The sequence below is a fragment of the Engystomops pustulosus genome, chromosome 8, assembly GCF_040894005.1.
Source record: "Engystomops pustulosus chromosome 8, aEngPut4.maternal, whole genome shotgun sequence".
NCBI lineage: Eukaryota > Metazoa > Chordata > Amphibia > Anura > Leptodactylidae > Engystomops > Engystomops pustulosus.
In genome coordinates, this window is record NC_092418.1 from 16,278,264 (window position 1) to 16,297,928 (window position 19,665).

Below are 19,665 nucleotides of genomic sequence, written 5' to 3' on the forward strand. Positions count from 1 at the left end.
AGAATTCCACAAACTGTGTATCCATTTACATTAAAGCAACACAATCACTGTATGAGCAGAGTCCGTCATCGCCTGATACTGTAGCGCAACTCTGCTATGGGAGCAGCACTCGTTACAGTGTGTCAGCTAACCCAGATCAGAACAGAATTGTTTTTATTCACTCACTGCAAGCAGTTATATTGACCACTTGCAGAACTTCTTGAAACATAAACACAATCCAGATAATTTTTCTGAGTTTTATTTAAACAATATACCGAACAAAAGCCGCGCAAAAAGCGGTGTATGGTGATAACTCCGCCTTCAACGTGGACTGAAGATGACAGGGGGAGGTGAAGCGGCTAAATAAAATGTATTAAAATAATAAAACAAGTTTCTTTGTAATGTTTGGTTGTTTCTCTGTTCTATCTGTTTCTCGGAAAGTTGGGTGATTACCAACATGTCTGCCTTAAAGGCTTTACTATTGTAAGGAAAGCTGGGTGGTGACATGTGGATATTTCTCATATAGGTAGGAATGCTATTCAGGAATTCTGGAAAGCTGGGTGGTGACATGGATATTTCTAATATAGGTAGGAATGCTATTCAAGTATTCTGGAAAGCTGGGTGGGAACAGCAATGGGAACCAACACCTATACTGGCAGCCATATTGATAGTCACCCATCTTTCCCCCCCAATCAGAACGGAGAAATGGATAAACAGAATGTGTGCTAGTGCTATTAGAGGAGTATTGTTAGACTTGTACTTATAAATGGATGATATGAATAACCCTTTGTAAGTGAAGTCCTATTAAGGGGTTAATAAATGGGCGTCCATTGTTCAGGACTAGAGATGAGCGGACCCGATGGTCGGGTTCGGCTGCCCGCGCCGCTTATCTCTTGCTTGGGAGGACCTGTGCCCCCTGATATGTACAGACGCTGTGTAATACTACATTTCCCCTATGGGGGGTGCTGTAGAGAAATAAAACATTCCAGGTTTTCCAAGATTCTACTTGATCACTGGGGATCGCAGTGTGTGATCTCCTCCAATAACACGAGAGGAAGCTGTCAGGGTATGTGACAGCAGAGAATGGACAAGGGCTCGCACAACAGGTTTTACTCTCTCTTTACCCCTGTTATCGAGGGTGTTGGTTACTTTTGGAGACTTTCCACATGTCAGTCAGTGGGGTCCAAGTACTATGGCATCCATTAATTCCTAAAAATAATGGTCCAGAAGTGATCAGAGACTTTTTATAAGCCTGTACATCACTTTCTCTCTCTATAGACCATAAAGGGAACCTGTCAGCAGTAATGGCCATACAGACTACAGCCAGTGTTTGGTATTGTCCCTGGAGAGATGTGTAATCAGACCTCACACTGCTGTGCTCTGTGCTCTCTGCAGCCAGTGTTCGGTATCGTCCCTGGAGAGATGTGGAATCAGAGTTTTGTGTATGATTTTTAGCAGCAGCAGGACTGGATTTACTTTACGGTCCTCACACTGCTGTGCTCTTAGCTCTCTGCATTGCTCCGCCTAAAAGCTGTAGTAGTCTTTTGGCTGGAGCTTTTACGCAAAGCAGGGGTCAGGGGCTGTGGAGCTGCGGAATGCAGAGAGCTGGAAGCACAGCAGTGTGAGGATACACCCCCCAGTACACTGCGGACTTTCTGTGTAACATCTATATAACAGATATAAAAGGAGGCAGTCAGGACAGGGACATCCTCATCTGTTCTGGGGGCAGCTGGTCCTGTTGTGTCCGGGCTGGTGACAGATACCACAAGTCCGCTGCTTTTTGGCTGTTGGTCCTCGGTCTGAAGAGTTATAGTCGGATCGTTTGCTTTTTGTGCCGGGACCACGTTGCGCTGTGGGGCCTCCTCCAAATGAGGTTGGAAAGTCACCGGATCCTCCTGGAAGAGAAACGCAAGAGGTTAAAAGGAGAAGCCTGTATAGAATTGTCCCATCCTGCTATCTGTACACTCAGAGGCGGAGCTAAGAGCAGGTTAGACAGTCCCTCGCTGGACCGCCCTTAGATTAGCATATCCCCCGCACTCCCTTACCTGGTGGTATGTTCTCATCTGCCCATTGGAAGAAGCCGCATTGCTGCTCCCGGGGTTTGGAGCACGTGTGAAACTGTCGTCCCTTATTGGCGCCATCCTTCTGCACCGTACGTGTGACGGCGGGCTGGTTGCACATACAAGTGGCTTGACCTTCAGCCCCCATGTCTCCGCTTCCAGTCCTGAACCCTACAGATTCCCGTGGATTAGTGAATGAATTAGATGGTCGTCCTCCAGAGTTCTGCAGGGGCGGGGCACTGTCGCTAGCTCCACCCTCCTGATCCGCCCACAAAAAGAAGTTGCAATTTCCTCCGTTGCATTTATAAAAGGGGCGCCCCTGGTTGGGCCCCTCCTTGCGTACAGTCAGCTGCACGGCGTTGGTGCCGCAATTGCAGACCACCTCATTATTCTCAGAGCTGGCCGCTCTGGGTACCGGGACAGCAGGAGTCACAAGTTTTGGGGCCTTCTCCTTCTTTGCCGGGGGCTGGCGGCTTTGCCCGCCTCTGGAGTTGCCCATACGGTTGTTGGATTGGTTTACATGCAGGTGGTTCCCCTCCCTGGGCCCGGATTGAGGGGCCGCCCTGTTGCCTCCTTGCAGGTACTTGAGATCCAGCACTTCTCGAAGGGTCTCATCACAGCCCCCGATGCACCCCACAAACTCTAGAGGCATCAGTGGGGGCACGCTGCCGCGCTTAAACTTGAACTTGAGCCTAAAGAAGAAGGATTACATATGAGCCTGTAATCCCAACACTGATACACTGTAACAAAATTCAGGTGTGTAAGGTCAAATATAGCTGTATAATGCATAAAATGGGGCAGCTCACTTGTGCACAGGATGGGGTCTGCAGACGTCACACACGCTCTCGTCCCGTGACACCTCCAAGACCGAACTAGGGAACCAGATTGACGTTTTACAGCTGGGGTACCCCAAGCACGAAATGTAGAACCTGAATGGAGAGAAATGCAGTTATAGTTCAGGCAGGTGAAGGTGTATGTGCTGTCCCTGCTGTGGAAGATGCTGCACACCAGGAATCCTTATATCTGCGGATCCTATCTAGGTGGGGGGCTCTTTGTGGGGTCATATATCTAAATCTGAGCCAATCAGATCCATTCTAGTTCTCCCCAGCCCACTTCCGTACATGCATAGAACCAATGAAGAGGAGGCAACTGCTCCCCTTCCTCTATGACTACGACAACAGCTCAATCCTTCATAACTCAACGATTCATATGCAGGAAAGAGGAGGTTTGGGCCTGCAGGAGGAAGAGAAATACTACAACACTGAGCCACTCACTAGGCAAGGAAAGTACAGGGGGCACAGCAATCAACTTTATCAGTGCTGTCTCTCCGTTTTAGAAGCCGAGCCCCACTTATAATATCACGTGAGATACCACTATAACAGAGTAACGTACCCTCCATCTCTCTTAGTTTTCAGGACCATATCCCGGTTGCATTGGGGACATTTCCGTACAGGCAGCGGCGTTTCCGCGTAAATCTCCTGTGCATCCACTGGTTGTGCAGCCTGTCCGAAATACTGAGACAGCGCCTCGTCCAGCCTGCAGAGGGCGACACGTCATGAATAAGTGACGAGTATCCTTACCCCTGTTATACATATGGTGGCGAATAGAGGACTACTCACTTGGTGGCCTTGGCTGCCGCTTCTATGAAGACCTGCTTGTATTTCTGCACCTGCTGTCTCAAGACGGTGAACTTGTCCTTTCTGCCTTCGCAGATCAGTTTGAGGTCGGCCTCTAGTTCAGCACGAAGGTCAGGCTTGGACATCTCAAAGCCCATAGAGTCGTACCCTGTAGGGACGGCCTCATAGGATCAGAAATGCATCCAAAAATCAAGACCATGGCACTGAGATACCTACACAGGTTCCTCACCTTCCACCAGCCCCATCCCCAGCTCTCCTGGGAGGAACCTCTGCTCCGGCGTGAGACCCACATACATGCGGGATTTAATGGTTTCTATGTGCTCGGCGTGAGTGGCGTCTGTCCCTGCAGGAGACGATAAGGACATAGAAGGGTTAAAGGGTTTATAATGGCAGATATCACGCGCAGGGGCAGGATATTCCGGGATCTTACCGATTCCATGTTTTTCCATCAAGGAGATGAGATCTGCCTCTGTAAGAAGCTGCGGAGGACTGGTCTCTCCATCCACCATCTCCACCGTGGTGGGCTGAAACCTCGAGCTCATCTCATAGACTGGGATAACCTGAAGGAGTAGCCAGAAACAGTGAAACGTATCCACTGGGGGGCACTACCCGTTACTGCTTCAGTACTTCTGGGTGCTATATTTAAAGGGGCTCCCAGCTTACTGATATTGAAGGCCTATCCATTGGATAAGTCATCAATATCCGATCAGGGAGCGTCTGACACTGAAATGGGAACACAGTACGGCCATGGAACCCAATCATTCTGATACTGATGAGCTGTACCATGGGTCAGTCATCAAGACCAAGAAGTTGGAAACCCCCTTTAAAAATCCCCCCTTTCCTTACCTTAGTGTTCCATTTATCATAGGGGTAGACATCCAGATAGTTCCTGGCAATGATCATCAGTCCATGAGCGAAGAATCTCTCAGCGGCAATGTCAATCTCCACGGTGGTCTCCTGGCCCTGGGCATCCTGGGAGCAGCAGGCCAGAAAGTGGCGCACAATAAACTCGTAGAGGCGCTGCTCGTTGCCCTGTGTGCAGAGACAAGTAATGTGATCAGCTGCCATATGTTTCACTATATGGAAAGGTATTTCAGGAACAATTCAATGCAGAGAGCACAGAGCACAGCAGTGAGAGGACACGCCCCCAGTGCTACAGTCCGAGAATATAAATCAATATATCACAGTCCTGCTGCTACTAACATCATACACAAAGGTCTGATTACACATTACACTCTCCACGGATAACACATAACACTGGCTGTAGTCTGTAAGGTCACACCTGCTGACAGGTTCACTTTATTTTCAAAGGATTTATTCCTGTTCGTTGGGGTTCCTTACGCTCACCTGCAGGCTGTTGGTATACTTAGTGGGGTGAATGGGGGGATGGGCCTGATCTGTCTTGCTTCCATTTCTTGGAGTCGGCCCACCCCTCTCCAGGATCCGCTGGGCGAATCCCCCCCACTGTGGATCGTGCGTCTGCTGCTCCACCAGCGTAGTGAGGTTTAGGTCCTTGGGAAAAATATTGGTTTCTGTGCGGGGATAGCTGATAAATCTATAGGGGAAAACCAGGAAACATTGTATGCAAAGGATTCTGAGAACAATGAAGGGGAATTATTCTGATATGTATTGTCCTAAGGATCGGTGATCGGTAAAGGTCCGATACCCAAGACACTCTCCGATCTGCTGAAGAGTCTGCCGTGTACATACAAGTGTTCACTAGCGCCATACATTGTACAGTGGCTGCGCTCGATATTACTGCTCTGCTCCTGTGAATTGGCCGTGTTAAAGGCTCACTTCTCTCTCTTCACTTACCCTTGTGTGTAGAGCTTCTCCGCAATCTTCATGGTTTCTTTGGCTCCGATTTTCAGTTTTCTAGAAACCAGTTTTTCCATCTCCTGCAGAAAGTTAAAAAGAAAGAAATTACAAAGTGGAGACAATCGGAGTCATTTATCTGTCATAACGTCAGCGTACAAATGGCGTCAGCAGTAGCTAATGGTAGGAAACTACAGCAATTTTGTATGGTGGCCTGAAAGGCCCAAAAATACTGTACATTGTAATAGTGTAGATGACTAGACCAATCCCCCCCGTCCATCCTGAACGTACCACAGTGTCCAGCGCTACAGGCCTCCATTTGCTCTTAGGTTTACTCCCAACTTGAACAACTGTAGCTGTAGGATCCTAAAAAAAACAAAGAATTAATTTCTCTAAACATGGTTTCATTCTCATTTCTATACACAAGTATATAGCAAGGTGTGGATCTGTATCCAGGTTCTGCCACCTTCTGCTAAATGAAATCTACCATCAAAATCTATCATGATAAACACTGACACTTACTAATAGATCCAGGAACCGGGACTGTGGTATCTTCTTATATTTGTTATCCATGACATCCTTCCTTCAAAAATCTACTTTTATTATTTTGCTAATTAGCCAGAAGGGCTCTGTGGGGGTGTTACCAGAGCCCCTCAGTGCTGTAACTTCACAGGCTGTTACAATGTCTCCCCATCCACTGTGTGAGATTACAGCAGGCAGAGGAAGGGGGAGGGGGGGCTGAGTGAGTAGGGGACAGTGTAACAGCATGGAGGGGATCTAGGAACACTCACATAGTACTCCTGACTCATTAGCATAATATTACAAGTTGATTTTAGAAGGAAGGAGGCCATGAATAAGAAATATAAGAACAGTCCCAGTGCCTGGATCGATGTGTAAGTGCCCCTGGTTTATCAGGATGGATTTTGATGGTAGATTTCCTTTAAGGACCAAGACCGTCAATGTACACGTAGCAAGGACCTACCTCCATACACATCTGGTAGAGCACCAGGCAGGCCGTGTGGTTGAAAAGACGATTTCTCTTCCAGTTGAACTCCACGTTTCCGTCTTCATGTTCGTGAGTCACTGGGTGCAAAAAACATGATACAATACAAGTATCAGCAAGAAAAGGAGCATTTCTTTACTAGACGCGAGTCTTAGATTTGGGACAATCCCTTTAAGGAGCCTGTAAGTAAGGAGAAAACTATAGACATTCACACCTTTGATTTTGTAGAAGGTCTCCGGAATGAAGGCCTGGATGGCTTTGAATCTCTCCACTACAAACCCCAGTGTGGGGAACTGGCAGCTCCCGTAGCTGATGAGCTGACTGGACAGAACCGAGGGGAAGATCTTTTGGAGGCGCAGGGTCTGGAAGCGGGTGAACGCCGCGCCTAGAGGAAGCAACAGTATGAATCAGCGTATCAGAGTATATACACACTCCTACCCCTCCCTAAAACCTACCACCCACCTATCCGAAGGTCCAGCTCCATCCGTACGTCCACAGCGTCGCTGGTGTTCTGGTCCGGAGGGGTGAGGTTCTCGCAGGCCGCTCGGATGGATCGGGGGGTGATTTCGGAGAAGCGAGCTCTGTACACCTGCAGATTAGGCTTCACTGTTGTACAACGAGGAAGGTCATGATGGGGTTAAGGGACATCTCCACAGATCTCAGTATAAAGATGCCTGTATCTACCTGCTTTGCAGACTTGGATAATCTCAAAGCCGATATTCTCTCCTTCTCGATCACAATCTGTCCATATGATGAGAGCCTGGCACTGCCGCACCTCCCGCTCCAGAGTTTTCTGCAATTACAGACACAGAAGTTTAGCCAGAAATGTGTAGGAGATACACACAATTTCTGATCTGCATCACAAGCAGGACAGCCAGCTGTATAAAGGAGATACATACATTCTACAATAGATGTCACAAGCAGCAAGATAGCCAGCTATGTGAAGGAGATACATATGCTCTACAATATATATCACAAGTGGCGGGATACCAGCTATGTGAAGAAGTTACATACACTCTACAATATATATCACAAACAAGATAGCCAGCTATGTGAAGAAGACGCAGAAACTCTACAATATATATCACAAGCTGCAGGATAGCCAGGCATGTGAAGGAGATACATACGCTCTACAATATATAATCACAAACAAGATAGCCAGCTATGTGAAGAAGACACATAAATTCTACAATATATATCACAACCTGCAGGATAGCCCGGCATGTAAAGGAAATACATACACTCTACAATATATATCACAAGCTGCAGGATAGCCAGGCATGTGAAGGAGATACATACGCTCTACAATATATAATAACAAACAAGATAGCCAGCTATGTGAAGAAGACGCAGAAACTCTACAATATATATCACAAGCTGCAGGATAACCAGGCATGTGAAGGAGATACATACACTCTACAATATATATCACAAGCTGCAGGATAGCCAGGCATGTGAAGGAGATACATACGCTCTACAATATATAATCACAAACAAGATAGCCAGCTATGTGAAGAAGACACATAAATTCTACAATATATATCACAAGCGGCAGGATAACCAGCTATGTGAATGAGATACAGTAGTTAAGCAATTTTATGTGACAAGCAGCATGTGGAATCAATACATAAACCTAGAGATTTATTTCACAAGCAGCAGGACCGCCAGCTACATGAAGGAGACACATAAACTCTTCAATAACGGTGCATTTCTGCATCTAGGTCCAGTCCAGTCCTGCATCACTAATCAGATTCAGCTCAATATGAAGAATGTTACATGTCATCATTTCCGGTGCCATGCTTCTCCTGTCCTCTCCTGCTGGAGTCATCCTTATTATAATAAAGATACTAGTGGGTGGCTTTTGCACAACTCAAAATTTACCTTAATGTTCAGAAAATCATTTGGACAAAACTTCTCCACCTCTGCGTCAAAGAGGGACACGGGGTTACAGCTGTGCCTGCAATACAATACCAGGACTTGTTACTGTTACGAAACAGGTGCTCCCCACAGGAACAATTATTTTGTGAGATATCTGATTAGAATTGTCAAATGTTTATAGGACAATCGAATGAACGCTCCACAGATTTCAATGATACAAGTGAAAACTCTGCAACATCGGTGGTCAGATGGATGGGTTACAGTCAGAACACAAGGTCTATGCATCAGTTGTATCTGAGGCTTAACTGAACTGCACTTCCATGATGCGTCATGGTTTGGTAAACAGGACAAATACACGGACCTTGTGTCCCCTCCAGGACTCGGATATGTGGATCCAGGGGCTCAGTATTAGAATAACGTAATAGAGGATATAAATCTTGATACTAACCAGGACTTCAGGTGACCTTGGAAATCCAGCGCCAACAAATGTCCAGACACCGAAGTCATGAAGACGGAGACGTCCTGCGGGGAACAAGGCAGAAATGACCCCCCCATCTATCAACAGTAAGAGGGCAGGAGGTGGGTAATATTTATTTTTTAATCCAACATTCCCACTTCCAACAAGGGGTTTTCTAGTTACTCTAAAGCTTCCCTGTAAAGCTGCAGACCTCGTTACAGTGTATCACATCTCTCTTTCTTTGTTTAGCTTCAGTTTGTGAACAATGATCATCGCCGTCTCCTTCTCATCACTTACCCTTCCAAAAAGATGATATTCATACTCATAAATCTTGTTAAACTTTGAGAATCCTTCTCTCTGTAGAATAAAAATGGATAAAATTAACTTAAAATAACCATAAGACTATTACTAACAGTATATGGGACTTCTCCGGATAGAGGTACAGAGATTGGTGTGTGATCTCACCCTCCGCATCCTCCCGCTGGACATGATATCCGCGATCCCCTTGGCGGCGTCATTCTTCTCGGCCACGCATAGGACTTTCTGGATTTGGACGCTACGTGACATATTGTCATAGCTTTGAGAACAAAAACGGACGGCGAGACGTGTCAGTCTGCTGCTGAATGAGAAGAGGCTTCTCTGGAAGGTCATAACGGGAGGAGGAGGAAGTTGCTGGGGCCGACGGCAGTCATGTCTGGCCGCTACGGAAAGACGATGGGGTCAAAAAATCCCTGTAAGAAAAAAATGAGAAAGATGTTCCTTTAATATTGATAGGACGCCATTTTTAGCAGCCGACTGGCTTACCATGAGCAAATGCAAATACACAGCCCCTGCTCTCATCACCACCATTCTCATTCTGTATCCATGAATTTAAAGGGTTTGTCCACTACCACAACTTATCCCCATTCCAATGAGATTATTTGTGGGTGAACGTTTCGGCTTAGATGACGTCAGAGAGGAATGTTAAGGAGGATGTGCTGTACACTAGTGCATATTACCACTGTAGTGTGTGTGTGTATGTTACTAAAGTGTGCCTGAAAGGGGTTGTTCAGAGGTTGGAATTCATGGCTGCTTTCTTTAAAAAAAATGGTGCCTAGCAATGGTTTATGTCGGTATTGCAATACTGGCACAAACCATGGTCATGTGTGGCACTGTTTTTGGAAAACAGCCGCCATGTTTTTAACCTCTGGGCAACACCTTTAAGCTCCATTCGTCTCTCTATCCATGGTACTGCTTGTGGAAGAAAGCAGCCATGTTTTTTGAACCTCCGGACAACCCCTTTAAGTCTGAGGGTTTGCTAGAACATAGCAGTTCCTGTTCAAGTTTAGAGGTGTGACAGGAAGATGTGGGACAGAAAGGAAAGTCCCTTTTGCAACAGTTCAAGCTTTGAGGGGGTTAATGTGTAGGATAAGATTATGGGTGGTTTAGTGATTAGCACTACAGCCTTGCAGCGCTGGGGTCCTGGTTTCACATCCCAGGGTCAACGTCTGCAGAGAGTTTGCATGTTCTCTCCGTGTTTGCGTGGGTTTCATCCGAGTCCTCCGGTTTCCTCCCACAATCCAAAAAAACATACTGGTAGGTGATTAGATTGTGAGCCCCATTGGGGACAGGGACTGATTTGGCAAACACTGTGCAGCGCTGTATAATCTGTGTGCGCAATATAAATAAAATAATTATTATTTAATTATTATTAAGATGATGAGCCAGCACATAAATATTCCTTATGAGTCGGCTGCTGTCACCTTCCTGTGCTCAGTTTATAATCCAGCACCGACTCTCCCCACCACATATATTACAGCTCTGGGATGCGCAACACACCTTAACTTTCCTACCTGATCATCTCTACGGGACTGTACCCATCTTATCCACTGCTTCCTTCACTACTTTTTATGGTCATTATACCAGTAAATACCCAATTACACTGAATGATTATGCATAGAAAGATTATTTATGCCACACAAGGTAACCCTATATCCTCTGTATACACATGTGTTTTATTATTCTTAAAGGGATACACATTGCTAGGTTGTAATGTGGTCTATACCACTCAGCATCAACTAAGGGCAAGTTTCCATCTTAATTTTGGCTTCCATTTTGCAGGTTTTTTAAATCGGACGTATGAACGGATACATTAACAGGTTTTTAACAGAAAAGTTTAAAAAAACAGATACTTTGCTTTGCGTTAGTGTTTGTTTTCAGTTTTTCATTATTTTGTAGACATCCATTTTATTTATCACAACTATCCATTCACATAACGGAAGGTGTACAATGGACACCATTACAAGTCGTATTCACAGTTGAAATCAAAGGCGAAAAAAAAAAATCTGTTTTTAAACAAGAACCTAATTGCAGATGGGAACTAGCCCTAACAAGGAAGCCTGTTCTGGTGATGATGGGAGTCCTGGTAAGTAGAATAACCCTGGTGAGGTATAGATACACACAACATATGTTGCAGATTCCTCTTTCTATTGTTAGGATCTTCCAGTAGCAGCTCTACTAGATCTAATGGTAGAGAATAAAGTCATCACTATCAGTTCCGGGGTCCAGCACTCAGAACCCCCAGTAGTCAGCGGTCTGTGTAGTGGGGGTTGTACATTTGATGCCAGATTTGGTTCATAGGGGTCATGAGGTCAAGCCCCCAATAAATTGATGACCTATTAATGAGTTTTATATTGCACCGCTGAGCTGTCAGGGGACTACAACCCCCAGAAATCATGACTACACGGCTGTGCACACATATCTACATACCCCACGTGTGGTATATCTAGAGACTCTGACCCCTAAGGTCACCTATATCCTCACCCCCCTCCAAATCAACGACTACCTCACAGATCAGTCACCCCACACGTCTCTTCTACTATAATACCCCCATGTCACATAACAATTTACACTTTACGTCTTTTCCCGCGCGCCGAATCGTTTCCCTGCTGCGGAATGACCCTCCGCTCTCCCCGTAGCCACGTGATCACATCCGGACTACAATTCCCAGTGTTCATTAGCTTTTTGTGTCCCTTCGTTCTAATTCACTCATTTATTATAACTGCAACCGGCATCGATATCCGCGGGACCTGCAATCTAATTGTGGGGTGAGTGGTTTTTAAAATTTAACACTACAGCGAAGTTCGTCAGCGAGTTGACGTCACTTGGCGGTCACGTGATCGAAATGGCCCCGCGCCGCCTCCGTACAAATCACGGACGAGGAAACTGATCACGTGATCGTGCGGAAACTACAAATCCCGGCATTCCCCTTAACGTTGTTCTCCGCTTTTTCCCGTGTTATCGGTGGTAGCGGAGGGCGGTGATTGGGTGTAGGAATGTTTCCGTTTATTGTGAGGCTTTTCCAGGGATGTGTCGTGCTGGTTTTCCCCGGGAATCCGTGACGTCAGAGCTAGGTCATGTGGTTCCCAATCCAAGATGGCTTCCTCCCTGTGAGGTGTTTGTGAGGAGAAGCTCGGAGCGCAGAGGAGGGCGACGATGATCGGGTCGCCGGATCTGGTGGCGTTTACCCGGGATGAGGAGTATGACTCCCCCCTGCAGAGCTGCCCGGGGCTGCCGGAGGAGTACTCGGTGCCGCTCTTCCCGTACTCGGAGGCGGAGAGCAGCCCCTGGTCCCGGCTCTCGGGGGCCAAATTCAGCCGGGACTTCATCCTGATCAGCGAGTTCTCGGAGCAGGTGGGTCCTCAGCCTCTGCTCACCTTCCCGGACGACCCCCGCGTCCGCGGCGCCTTCGACCTCAACTACTTCTCGCTGCGCATCATGTCTGTGGATTACCAGGCCTCCTTCGTGGGTCACCCCCCAGGTTCCTCTTACCCCAAGCTGAACTTTGTGGAGGACTCCAAGGTGGTCCTGGGGGACTCAAAGGAAGGGGCGTTCGCCTACGTGCACCACCTGACCCTGTACGACCTGGAGGCGCGAGGCTTTGTGCGCCCCTTCTGCATGGCCTACATCTCTACGGACGAAGACAAGATCATGGCGCAGTTCCTGGAGCTCTCCGGCGACTTCTCTAAAGCCTCCGAATGCCTGAAGACCGGAAACCGCAAAGCGTTCGCCAACGAGCTAGAGAAGAAGCTGAAGGACCTGGACTACACACGGACCGTCCTGCTGAACGAGATGGAGGACCAGCAGAAGACTGACGACAAGGGCTTCTACACCACCCAGGCCATCGAGAAGGCCAACGAACTCGCCAACGTGGAGAAGTCCATCATCGAGCACCAGGACCTCCTGAAACAGATCCAGTCTTACCCCTATAGGCACCTAAAGGGGGACGACTATCAGCCATACGTGCCAGAGACTCCTCAAGATGAGGCCGATTCTGATACAGCCAACCAAAACGGGAATGATGAAACCGAAGTCTATCCCCCCAGGTCCTCCTATACCCCTAAGTTCATAAAAGCCAAGTCTTCCAAGTGTTTTGATAAGAAACTGAAGACGTTGGAGGAACTGGTGGACGTCTATTTCTTCACACAGACTATAGACCTGCTGACCGCCATAGAGAAGCGCTATCGGGGTGACGTCAGTTACTTAATCATGAGGCACCTGGACAGGACTTTATTGGGGCAACAAGCCATCGCCAACTTTCTCTTCGAGGACGTCTCCACCTGGGCTCCTAAAATGATTGATCGACAATATCCGGGCAATTTGGGGACCCAGCAGAACGTGCCAAGCTCCAAGTTTGTCGAAGATTCAGAAGGTGCGAACCTGAAGCCTTCGCTTAGTATGGAGTCCTACAAGTCCAGCGTGGAGTCCGTCCCTATTAAAATCGAACAAGAGATGTTCAATGATGACCAAGACGTGGCAGGTCTTGGTGACCCCTCAGGCAATTCTGAATTCCTTGAAGCGGAAACCAAAGGGAGTTTAAGTAGTGGAGAGAGCATCGAGGTCTTAAGGACTGAGAAGTCGACTCTACTGATTCACTCTGAGAGCCAACCCTGCTTGAGGCTCCATCCTAGCCCTCAGCCAAGGAGGAAGGTGGGAAGCCGGAGGACCATCAGCGAGGACAGCATTGAAGTTCTCAGCACTTGTACTTCTGAAACTGTGATCCCTGAAGATTTTCGAGCCACTTTCCAATTAGCCATTAACGAAGAGGAGACCTCCCCAGAAGGAGAAGAAAGTGCCAATAATATTCAGGACGATCCAATAGCAAACGAGGGGGATGTGATGGTGGACCCTGCCTGTTGTATAAGGGTGGAGAGCCCACACCTTGAAGATTTGGGTGGAGATGTTGTGCCAGGAGATGGTGTCGTAGTTAGTGTCCCCCCACAACCTGGTGAACATGTCAGTCAGACGTTTGGACAGGTGAAGCTCTCAGTAGAGCAGGTAGACAACCCAACAGAGGAGGCCTCCTCTCCTCCAGAGTCCCACTACTTGCTAAGCAGCAGGGATGCTGAGAAACTGACTCTGGATGAGGACTCCACCAGTTTCCGGAGCAGCGCCTCCACCTGCTCCGATAGGACACCTTCCCCTCCCCCCGTCACCACCCTGACTGAACGACAAAAGAGAAGAGCCGGCCAAAACGCCCTGATGTTCATCAGGCAGTACCCCTTCTCCCACCCTGCCATTTATTCCCTCCTCAGTGGGAGGACCCTTGTTGTGCTGGGTGAAGAGGAAGCCTTTGTCAAGAAACTAGTGACGGCCTTGTCCGTATTTGTCCCCAATAATGGACATGTGGCCAAACCAATCAAGCCATGGGTGACCTCCCCGCTGCACATCATGGATTTCCAGAAGTGGAAGCTGATTGGACTTCAGAGGTAACTGCTTTTAATTTAATATGCCTAAATACTTAAAGGGGATGTCCAATTTAAGGGGTTGTGTCATAGTATACAGTTATCCCGATGAATAAGGGTAGAACCGCTGGGACCCAAGAGATTGGTAGAACAGGTGAGCGGAGGTGTCCTGTACAGAATGGATGGTTGAGGTGCATGTGCTCCATTCCATACCTGGGTTTTAGCTGTTATCCTTACGGCAGAGGTAAGTGATTGCTGGGATCCCCAGTGATTAGAAGAACGTGTCCATAATGGTGCAACCCACATATAGAATGGTGATGTGTGAGTACAGTGGTGAGTGGAGGACACCCCCAGTGTCTTCTGAGGATTCAGCATGAGGGAATTTTCACTTCCTCTAGTTAGTTTAATAGTGTTAAGGTCCAGGGACTTTCTAGGGGCTTCTGCTTTGTGTTTCCATGTAGAAAAACACCCTGGACTATAGGATACTGTGCCATGTGGGGTTCAGGACCTGAGGTGAAGTGTGACGCTCCAGGCCCTGCACAAGGCATCAGACCCTTATTGGTTTTGCTCACTGTTCCCCTTTATGGGCAGAATTTGGGTTTCGTTCTGTATAGATGTGACCTGACACTGACCCTTCAAGACACCTTTAAAGGAAATCCAAAAGGGCACGGGGGTACACTAGAGCTCCCTCAGCACTTGTGAGCAGTGGAGAGGGTGAGACAAAGTGTAATATTTTGTAAAGTCAAATCACAGAAGAGCTGGGGGAGCCCCTCCGGCTTATTAGAGTTGATTTTAGAAGGAAGGAGGCCATGAATACAGATACATTCCTGGTGCCCAGGTCTAGGAGTAAGTTTGGTTGATCATACTTGACACTGATGGTAGATTTCCTTTAAGAAACCCAATGTGCTGGGTAGTTCTTCAGTATCTTAATTCTCTAGATAATTTACCCCCGGAGGCATAAACTGGACTTGAATTATAGCAAATAGAATAATTTCCCTCATCCGAGTATTAGATTAGATGTGAATTATTCCTACCAGATGGCTCCACTTAAAGCTGAGACGTCTCTTCCTCCTCTTTAAAATCTGTTGTGCATCTTCCTCCATTTGTTGGGAATCTGTAGAAGCCGCAGTCACTTTATAGAGAGTGGGGGGGGGGGGGTGTCTGTGTGCCCCCCTGGGTCCTTGTAGTATGGAATGGGCTGTAGTTACCTGTCTGTGTACACCTGTAGAAGCAGAGCTGCAGTGTGAAGAATGGGGGACGCTGCGGATGTCTGAGCCCCTGGTGGGGTCTAAGTCTAATGAAACAATTCTAAAGAGCAGGTGTCTGACCTTATTCCATTCTATAAAGAAAAGTTGCTCCGTGACTTGTGTTAATGCAATTTTTTGTGGAGTCTGAGAGAATCTGAAGTCTGATGGTTGTCTAATCCCCTCTCAGGCTACAGATCTGTCACCCCATTTTAGATTGTATACATTTCTGACTATATTATACAATTTTACAACATCACTAGTTCTTACTTTTTCTTTTGTCTTTTAGGGGAGTCACTCCATCCGGATGCAACACCCTCCACTCCCTGAGCCGGTACAGCCGTTACGCCAGTATCCTGGATGCGGATAACAAGACGCTGCGGTGCCCGGTGTACAGGGGCAACCTCCTCCCCAGGCTGGCAGACCACCGCACACAGATCAGGAAGGGCAGCACCTACTACATGCACGTGCAAAGCGTCCTGACCCAGCTCAGCGCCAAGGCCTTCCTCTTCACCTTCTGCCACCACGTCCACCTCCCCATCCGAGAGAAGGAGAGCGAGGAGTCCATAACGCAGCGGCGCACCGCCTTCCTCCAGCAGCTCCTCGGCCTCTCCCAGGAGGACAGTAAGATCATAGAATACCTCTCCGAGCTCCTCAAAATGCATTATCTAAGGGAATCGGGGACGCCGCTGCTTCCTGTGCTCAGATTTGACTATATCCCCAGCGTTTTATACAAGATTTGACGTCATGAGCTGTCCCCCCTCCCCTCTCCATAGACACTTGTGGATGTATGAGGCATAGAAGGCCTGCACCGCCTCCGCCCAATTGTGAGGGTTCACTTACTTTTTTGCCTTTTCTGTTTGTCCTTTGTTTATGTGATCTGTCATGTGATTGTCTCGACCTGTTTCTACTACTGAGGACCTAGACTTGTGGCGCTCACTACTTTCAAACTACAATTCTCAGCGTATCCGGAGAGAGATTTGCTGTGGGGAGTTGTAGTTTTGATCTCTTGGTTCTGCTGGTGAATGCAGCCTATTGTCCGCTGTTATCAGCCACGACAGCTACTAAAATTGGGATCTCCTGATGATCCCCAATGACAGTGATTGGTGGGTTTCCATTGGTTATGTTTTGCTGCTGCCCCCCCTGTCCTGTCAGTCACATCTGGATCCTCTGTATAACAACCCCATCTCTTATATAGAGAGGTCAGGTATCAGGTTTATGTTATAGACCAGGATAACATGTAGCACACTGACCCTTCCTGCCATAAACCCTGCAGTGCAGCTCCATTGCAGTGAGTGGGGTTGAGCTGTAATACCTATGACGTCCTGTGAACAGATGTGGCGCTGTTTTTGTGTCACAGCTTTGGAGAGCCACAAGTTTAGGATTCGTGTTCCTTTTACTGTGGCCTGCGGCCACCCCCTGCATGCTCAGTATTATTTAGCATTTGCACTCTGTTGTTGTAATTTCTTATGATTTGTTAGTTTTGGATTCCTCCTCCTTCTCCTCCTCCTCCTGCGGCTCCTCGTTTCTTTCCATCTCATTATTTGCACTAATTGAGAAGACGTGTGAGGATCATGTGTGTTCGTCTTGTGACGCGGAAAGGTCTGGCCGCCGCGAAATGACATCAAACCCGTTTCCTGTCTGTCGCTGGGGTCACAAGGTCCCACAGAGAGAATTTACTGCCATGTCCTCTGCCAGGGCCGCACATCAAACACCCCTCCCCCGTTATAAAAGCAAATTTGTTATTAAGAAATAATTTTTCAATGAAGTTCTGCAGCTTCTGTTTGTCATTGTCCTCAAGATCTCTGCTTGCTGTCGCTTCTCCTTCAGGCAGATTAATCAAAGAATTTGTTCTTATGATCAGATTGGTGGAGGCCGGAACCAACATGGAACGAAAAGGGAAGCAGATAAAACCTCCGCTTGCTGTCAGTGAGTGAAAATAGTGACAGGTTCTGTGTAGAATTGAAACACTAAATTGTTGAGAATTGTTTATGTTGGGTCCCCCCTGGTATACACACACACACTACTAATATCCACATTTTGGGCCATAGGAGATAGCGCCATTGTGTCCCCGTTCAAAATCTAAAGTTCAGAGACCCCGAGGGGCTACACATGGAGGAGTCGCCCCCTTTGGCACTTGCGATCTTGAGGCTAGGAACGTTCACATATGGATTTTTGTATGTTACATCTTCCATCGCTCCCTGAATGTTTCCACTCCTCCTCCTGTATACCCTCAGTATGTCCTCCGTACAATGCAGATAGCATTTTGGGTAACTAAAAGAAATCCCTTTTTAAAGGGATTGTCCGGAGCTTGTAAAACATGGCAGCTTTTTTCCAGCGCCGCACCTGATCATGGTTGGTACTGGTCTTACCACTCACTCCCCATAGTCCTAAGAGGAGCTATGTTTTCCAACCTCCAGACAATCCCTTTAAGCAACGGGTGGATGTGATGAGATCCAGGCCGGGGATAATGAGAGGGTTCTTCTATGATGATTCATTATAGTGATCTCTCACCTTTTATCGATATGGACCTGTAAGGGGGGGCGGAGCATTACCAGGATGTATAGCATTGTCATGCTCCGCCCCCCTCAGGCCTGCACTATACGTGACCCGATATTGGATTATATGACCTTTACACTCCATATCTATAGCTATGATATCCATGTCATTAGTTATACAATGTATCAAGGTGACTTATAGCACAGACATGCATACCCTCACGTGTGTTCTGCCCCTTTAAGGCTTGTAATTGCTCAGTAACGCGGAGCCATAGGTTTCCCGTCATGAGATAAGGGCTGGACGTGATCTCTGCAGAGCACAAGCTGATGCTGCCGAGCTGACAAGGCCCCATTGTCTCCAGTGATCTGATATTTGTGTGACAATGACCCCATTGTGAGGCGATAACACTGTGATGGGAGGAGAAGGTCAATACAAATCCGGAATCTGCCATATTGTAAGCCAGTTTGTGATTTTTGTGGAACTACAAGCCTCAGCAAGCCCAGTAACACGGTAGGAAAGTGTTTGGTACTGCAGATGCTCCCTGTAATGGGGGTTATGGGCGCATCTATACAGGTATATGTCATAACTGGATCCTCCATAGCACTGACTTTGCACTGCTGGTGCTTCGTTACAGTTTCATCCTATGTATCATCTCTGTAAATGGACACAATGTGAAGTATATGTATATCCGACTTCTTTATAAAACTGTGAATCTGTTGCTTTGGACATCGATGATATACGATATATAACTCATGAGCTTGTATAAAGAAGTCCGGACGTGATTTTCTTTCTAGTGTCCTTCAGCCAAAGCACACTGGGGGGCTCGGGCCTGGCGCCAGGACCTTACTGCAAGGTACCCCAACTCCTCCAGTGCCTTCTACTCGGAAACATCATCACACTCAGGGTTCGGTCCACGACCGCAGCTCCAAGCTCTTCAGCAATACAAACCTTTCCAGGACATCCACCTCTTCCGTCCTGCGGTGACGGATCTATGAAGGATTCATGTAAACCTTTGTTACGCCAACTACAGGATGATGGGAGTTATAGTGTAGAGCAGCTGGTGTACCAAAGATTTGCTGGATATACCGGTGCATGCGAGGACCCATCTGTGCTCACAGACCGCTGCATGAACCCAGATTTTGTGTTGTCAAAAAAAAAAATTCTGTTGTCACTTCGTAAATTCACATCAATAAATGATGGAGTTATATCTGCGTCTCCTGGAATTATTTCTCTCCATGGTTACAATCACACACGGAACAAGCACCAACAGCTTAGGGAACAGAGCCTGATCAATGTCACAGACATTCCTCTACCCCCTGCACCAACGTATCTAATATAGTAGCTCCGTACTAGAGTCATGTTCTTAGGAG

The 19,665-nt window shown here is 47.3% G+C and overlaps 2 protein-coding genes across 4 annotated transcripts; one reads left to right on the forward strand and one right to left on the reverse strand.

Annotated features, from left to right (window-relative positions):
* Positions 1-222: 222 nt before the first annotated feature.
* TOP3A (DNA topoisomerase III alpha) lies at positions 223-11,843 on the reverse strand. Of its 3 annotated transcripts, none has more exons than XM_072119894.1 (20): positions 11,719-11,843; positions 9,295-9,560; positions 9,127-9,186; positions 8,821-8,894; positions 8,376-8,451; positions 7,179-7,287; positions 6,957-7,100; positions 6,709-6,879; positions 6,474-6,574; positions 5,783-5,857; positions 5,492-5,574; positions 5,024-5,231; positions 4,523-4,708; positions 4,107-4,236; positions 3,906-4,019; positions 3,659-3,824; positions 3,432-3,575; positions 2,846-2,968; positions 2,025-2,731; positions 223-1,874 (listed from the first exon to the last, which is right to left on the reverse strand). In XM_072119894.1, exons 2-20 carry the CDS (start codon positions 9,478-9,480, stop codon positions 1,690-1,692), a joined length of 3,042 nt encoding a protein of 1,013 aa, XP_071975995.1. In that variant the 5' UTR covers positions 9,481-9,560; positions 11,719-11,843; the 3' UTR covers positions 223-1,689. The 3 variants fall into 3 exon arrangements, with proteins under 3 accessions (XP_071975995.1, XP_071975996.1, XP_071975997.1); XM_072119895.1 differs by having other exon boundaries at positions 11,726-11,840; XM_072119896.1 differs by lacking the exon at positions 11,719-11,843 and adding an exon at positions 11,654-11,672.
* Positions 11,844-12,025: 182 nt separating this feature from the next.
* On the forward strand, positions 12,026-19,502 carry SMCR8 (SMCR8-C9orf72 complex subunit). Its single transcript, XM_072119897.1, has 2 exons — positions 12,026-14,576; positions 16,086-19,502. The coding sequence occupies exons 1-2, from the start codon at positions 12,304-12,306 to the stop codon at positions 16,537-16,539; spliced, it is 2,727 nt and encodes a 908-aa protein (XP_071975998.1). The 5' UTR covers positions 12,026-12,303; the 3' UTR covers positions 16,540-19,502.
* Positions 19,503-19,665: the final 163 nt, after the last annotated feature.

Excerpts from the sequence above, each read along its gene's own strand:
- SMCR8 (XM_072119897.1), top strand. The coding sequence starts at position 12,304 with ATGATCGGGTCGCCGGATCTGGTGGCGTTTACCCGGGATGAGGAGTAT. Across the intron at positions 14,577-16,085 it reads AAGCTGATTGGACTTCAGAG|GGGAGTCACTCCATCCGGAT; the intron begins GTAACTGCTTTT and ends TTTGTCTTTTAG.
- TOP3A (XM_072119894.1), bottom strand. The coding sequence starts at position 9,480 with ATGACCTTCCAGAGAAGCCTCTTCTCATTCAGCAGCAGACTGACACGT. Across the intron at positions 6,880-6,956 it reads GGAGCTGGACCTTCGGATAG|GCGCGGCGTTCACCCGCTTC; the intron begins GTGGGTGGTAGG and ends TGCTTCCTCTAG. Across the intron at positions 5,232-5,491 it reads GAGAAGCTCTACACACAAGG|ATTTATCAGCTATCCCCGCA; the intron begins GTAAGTGAAGAG and ends TTTCCCCTATAG.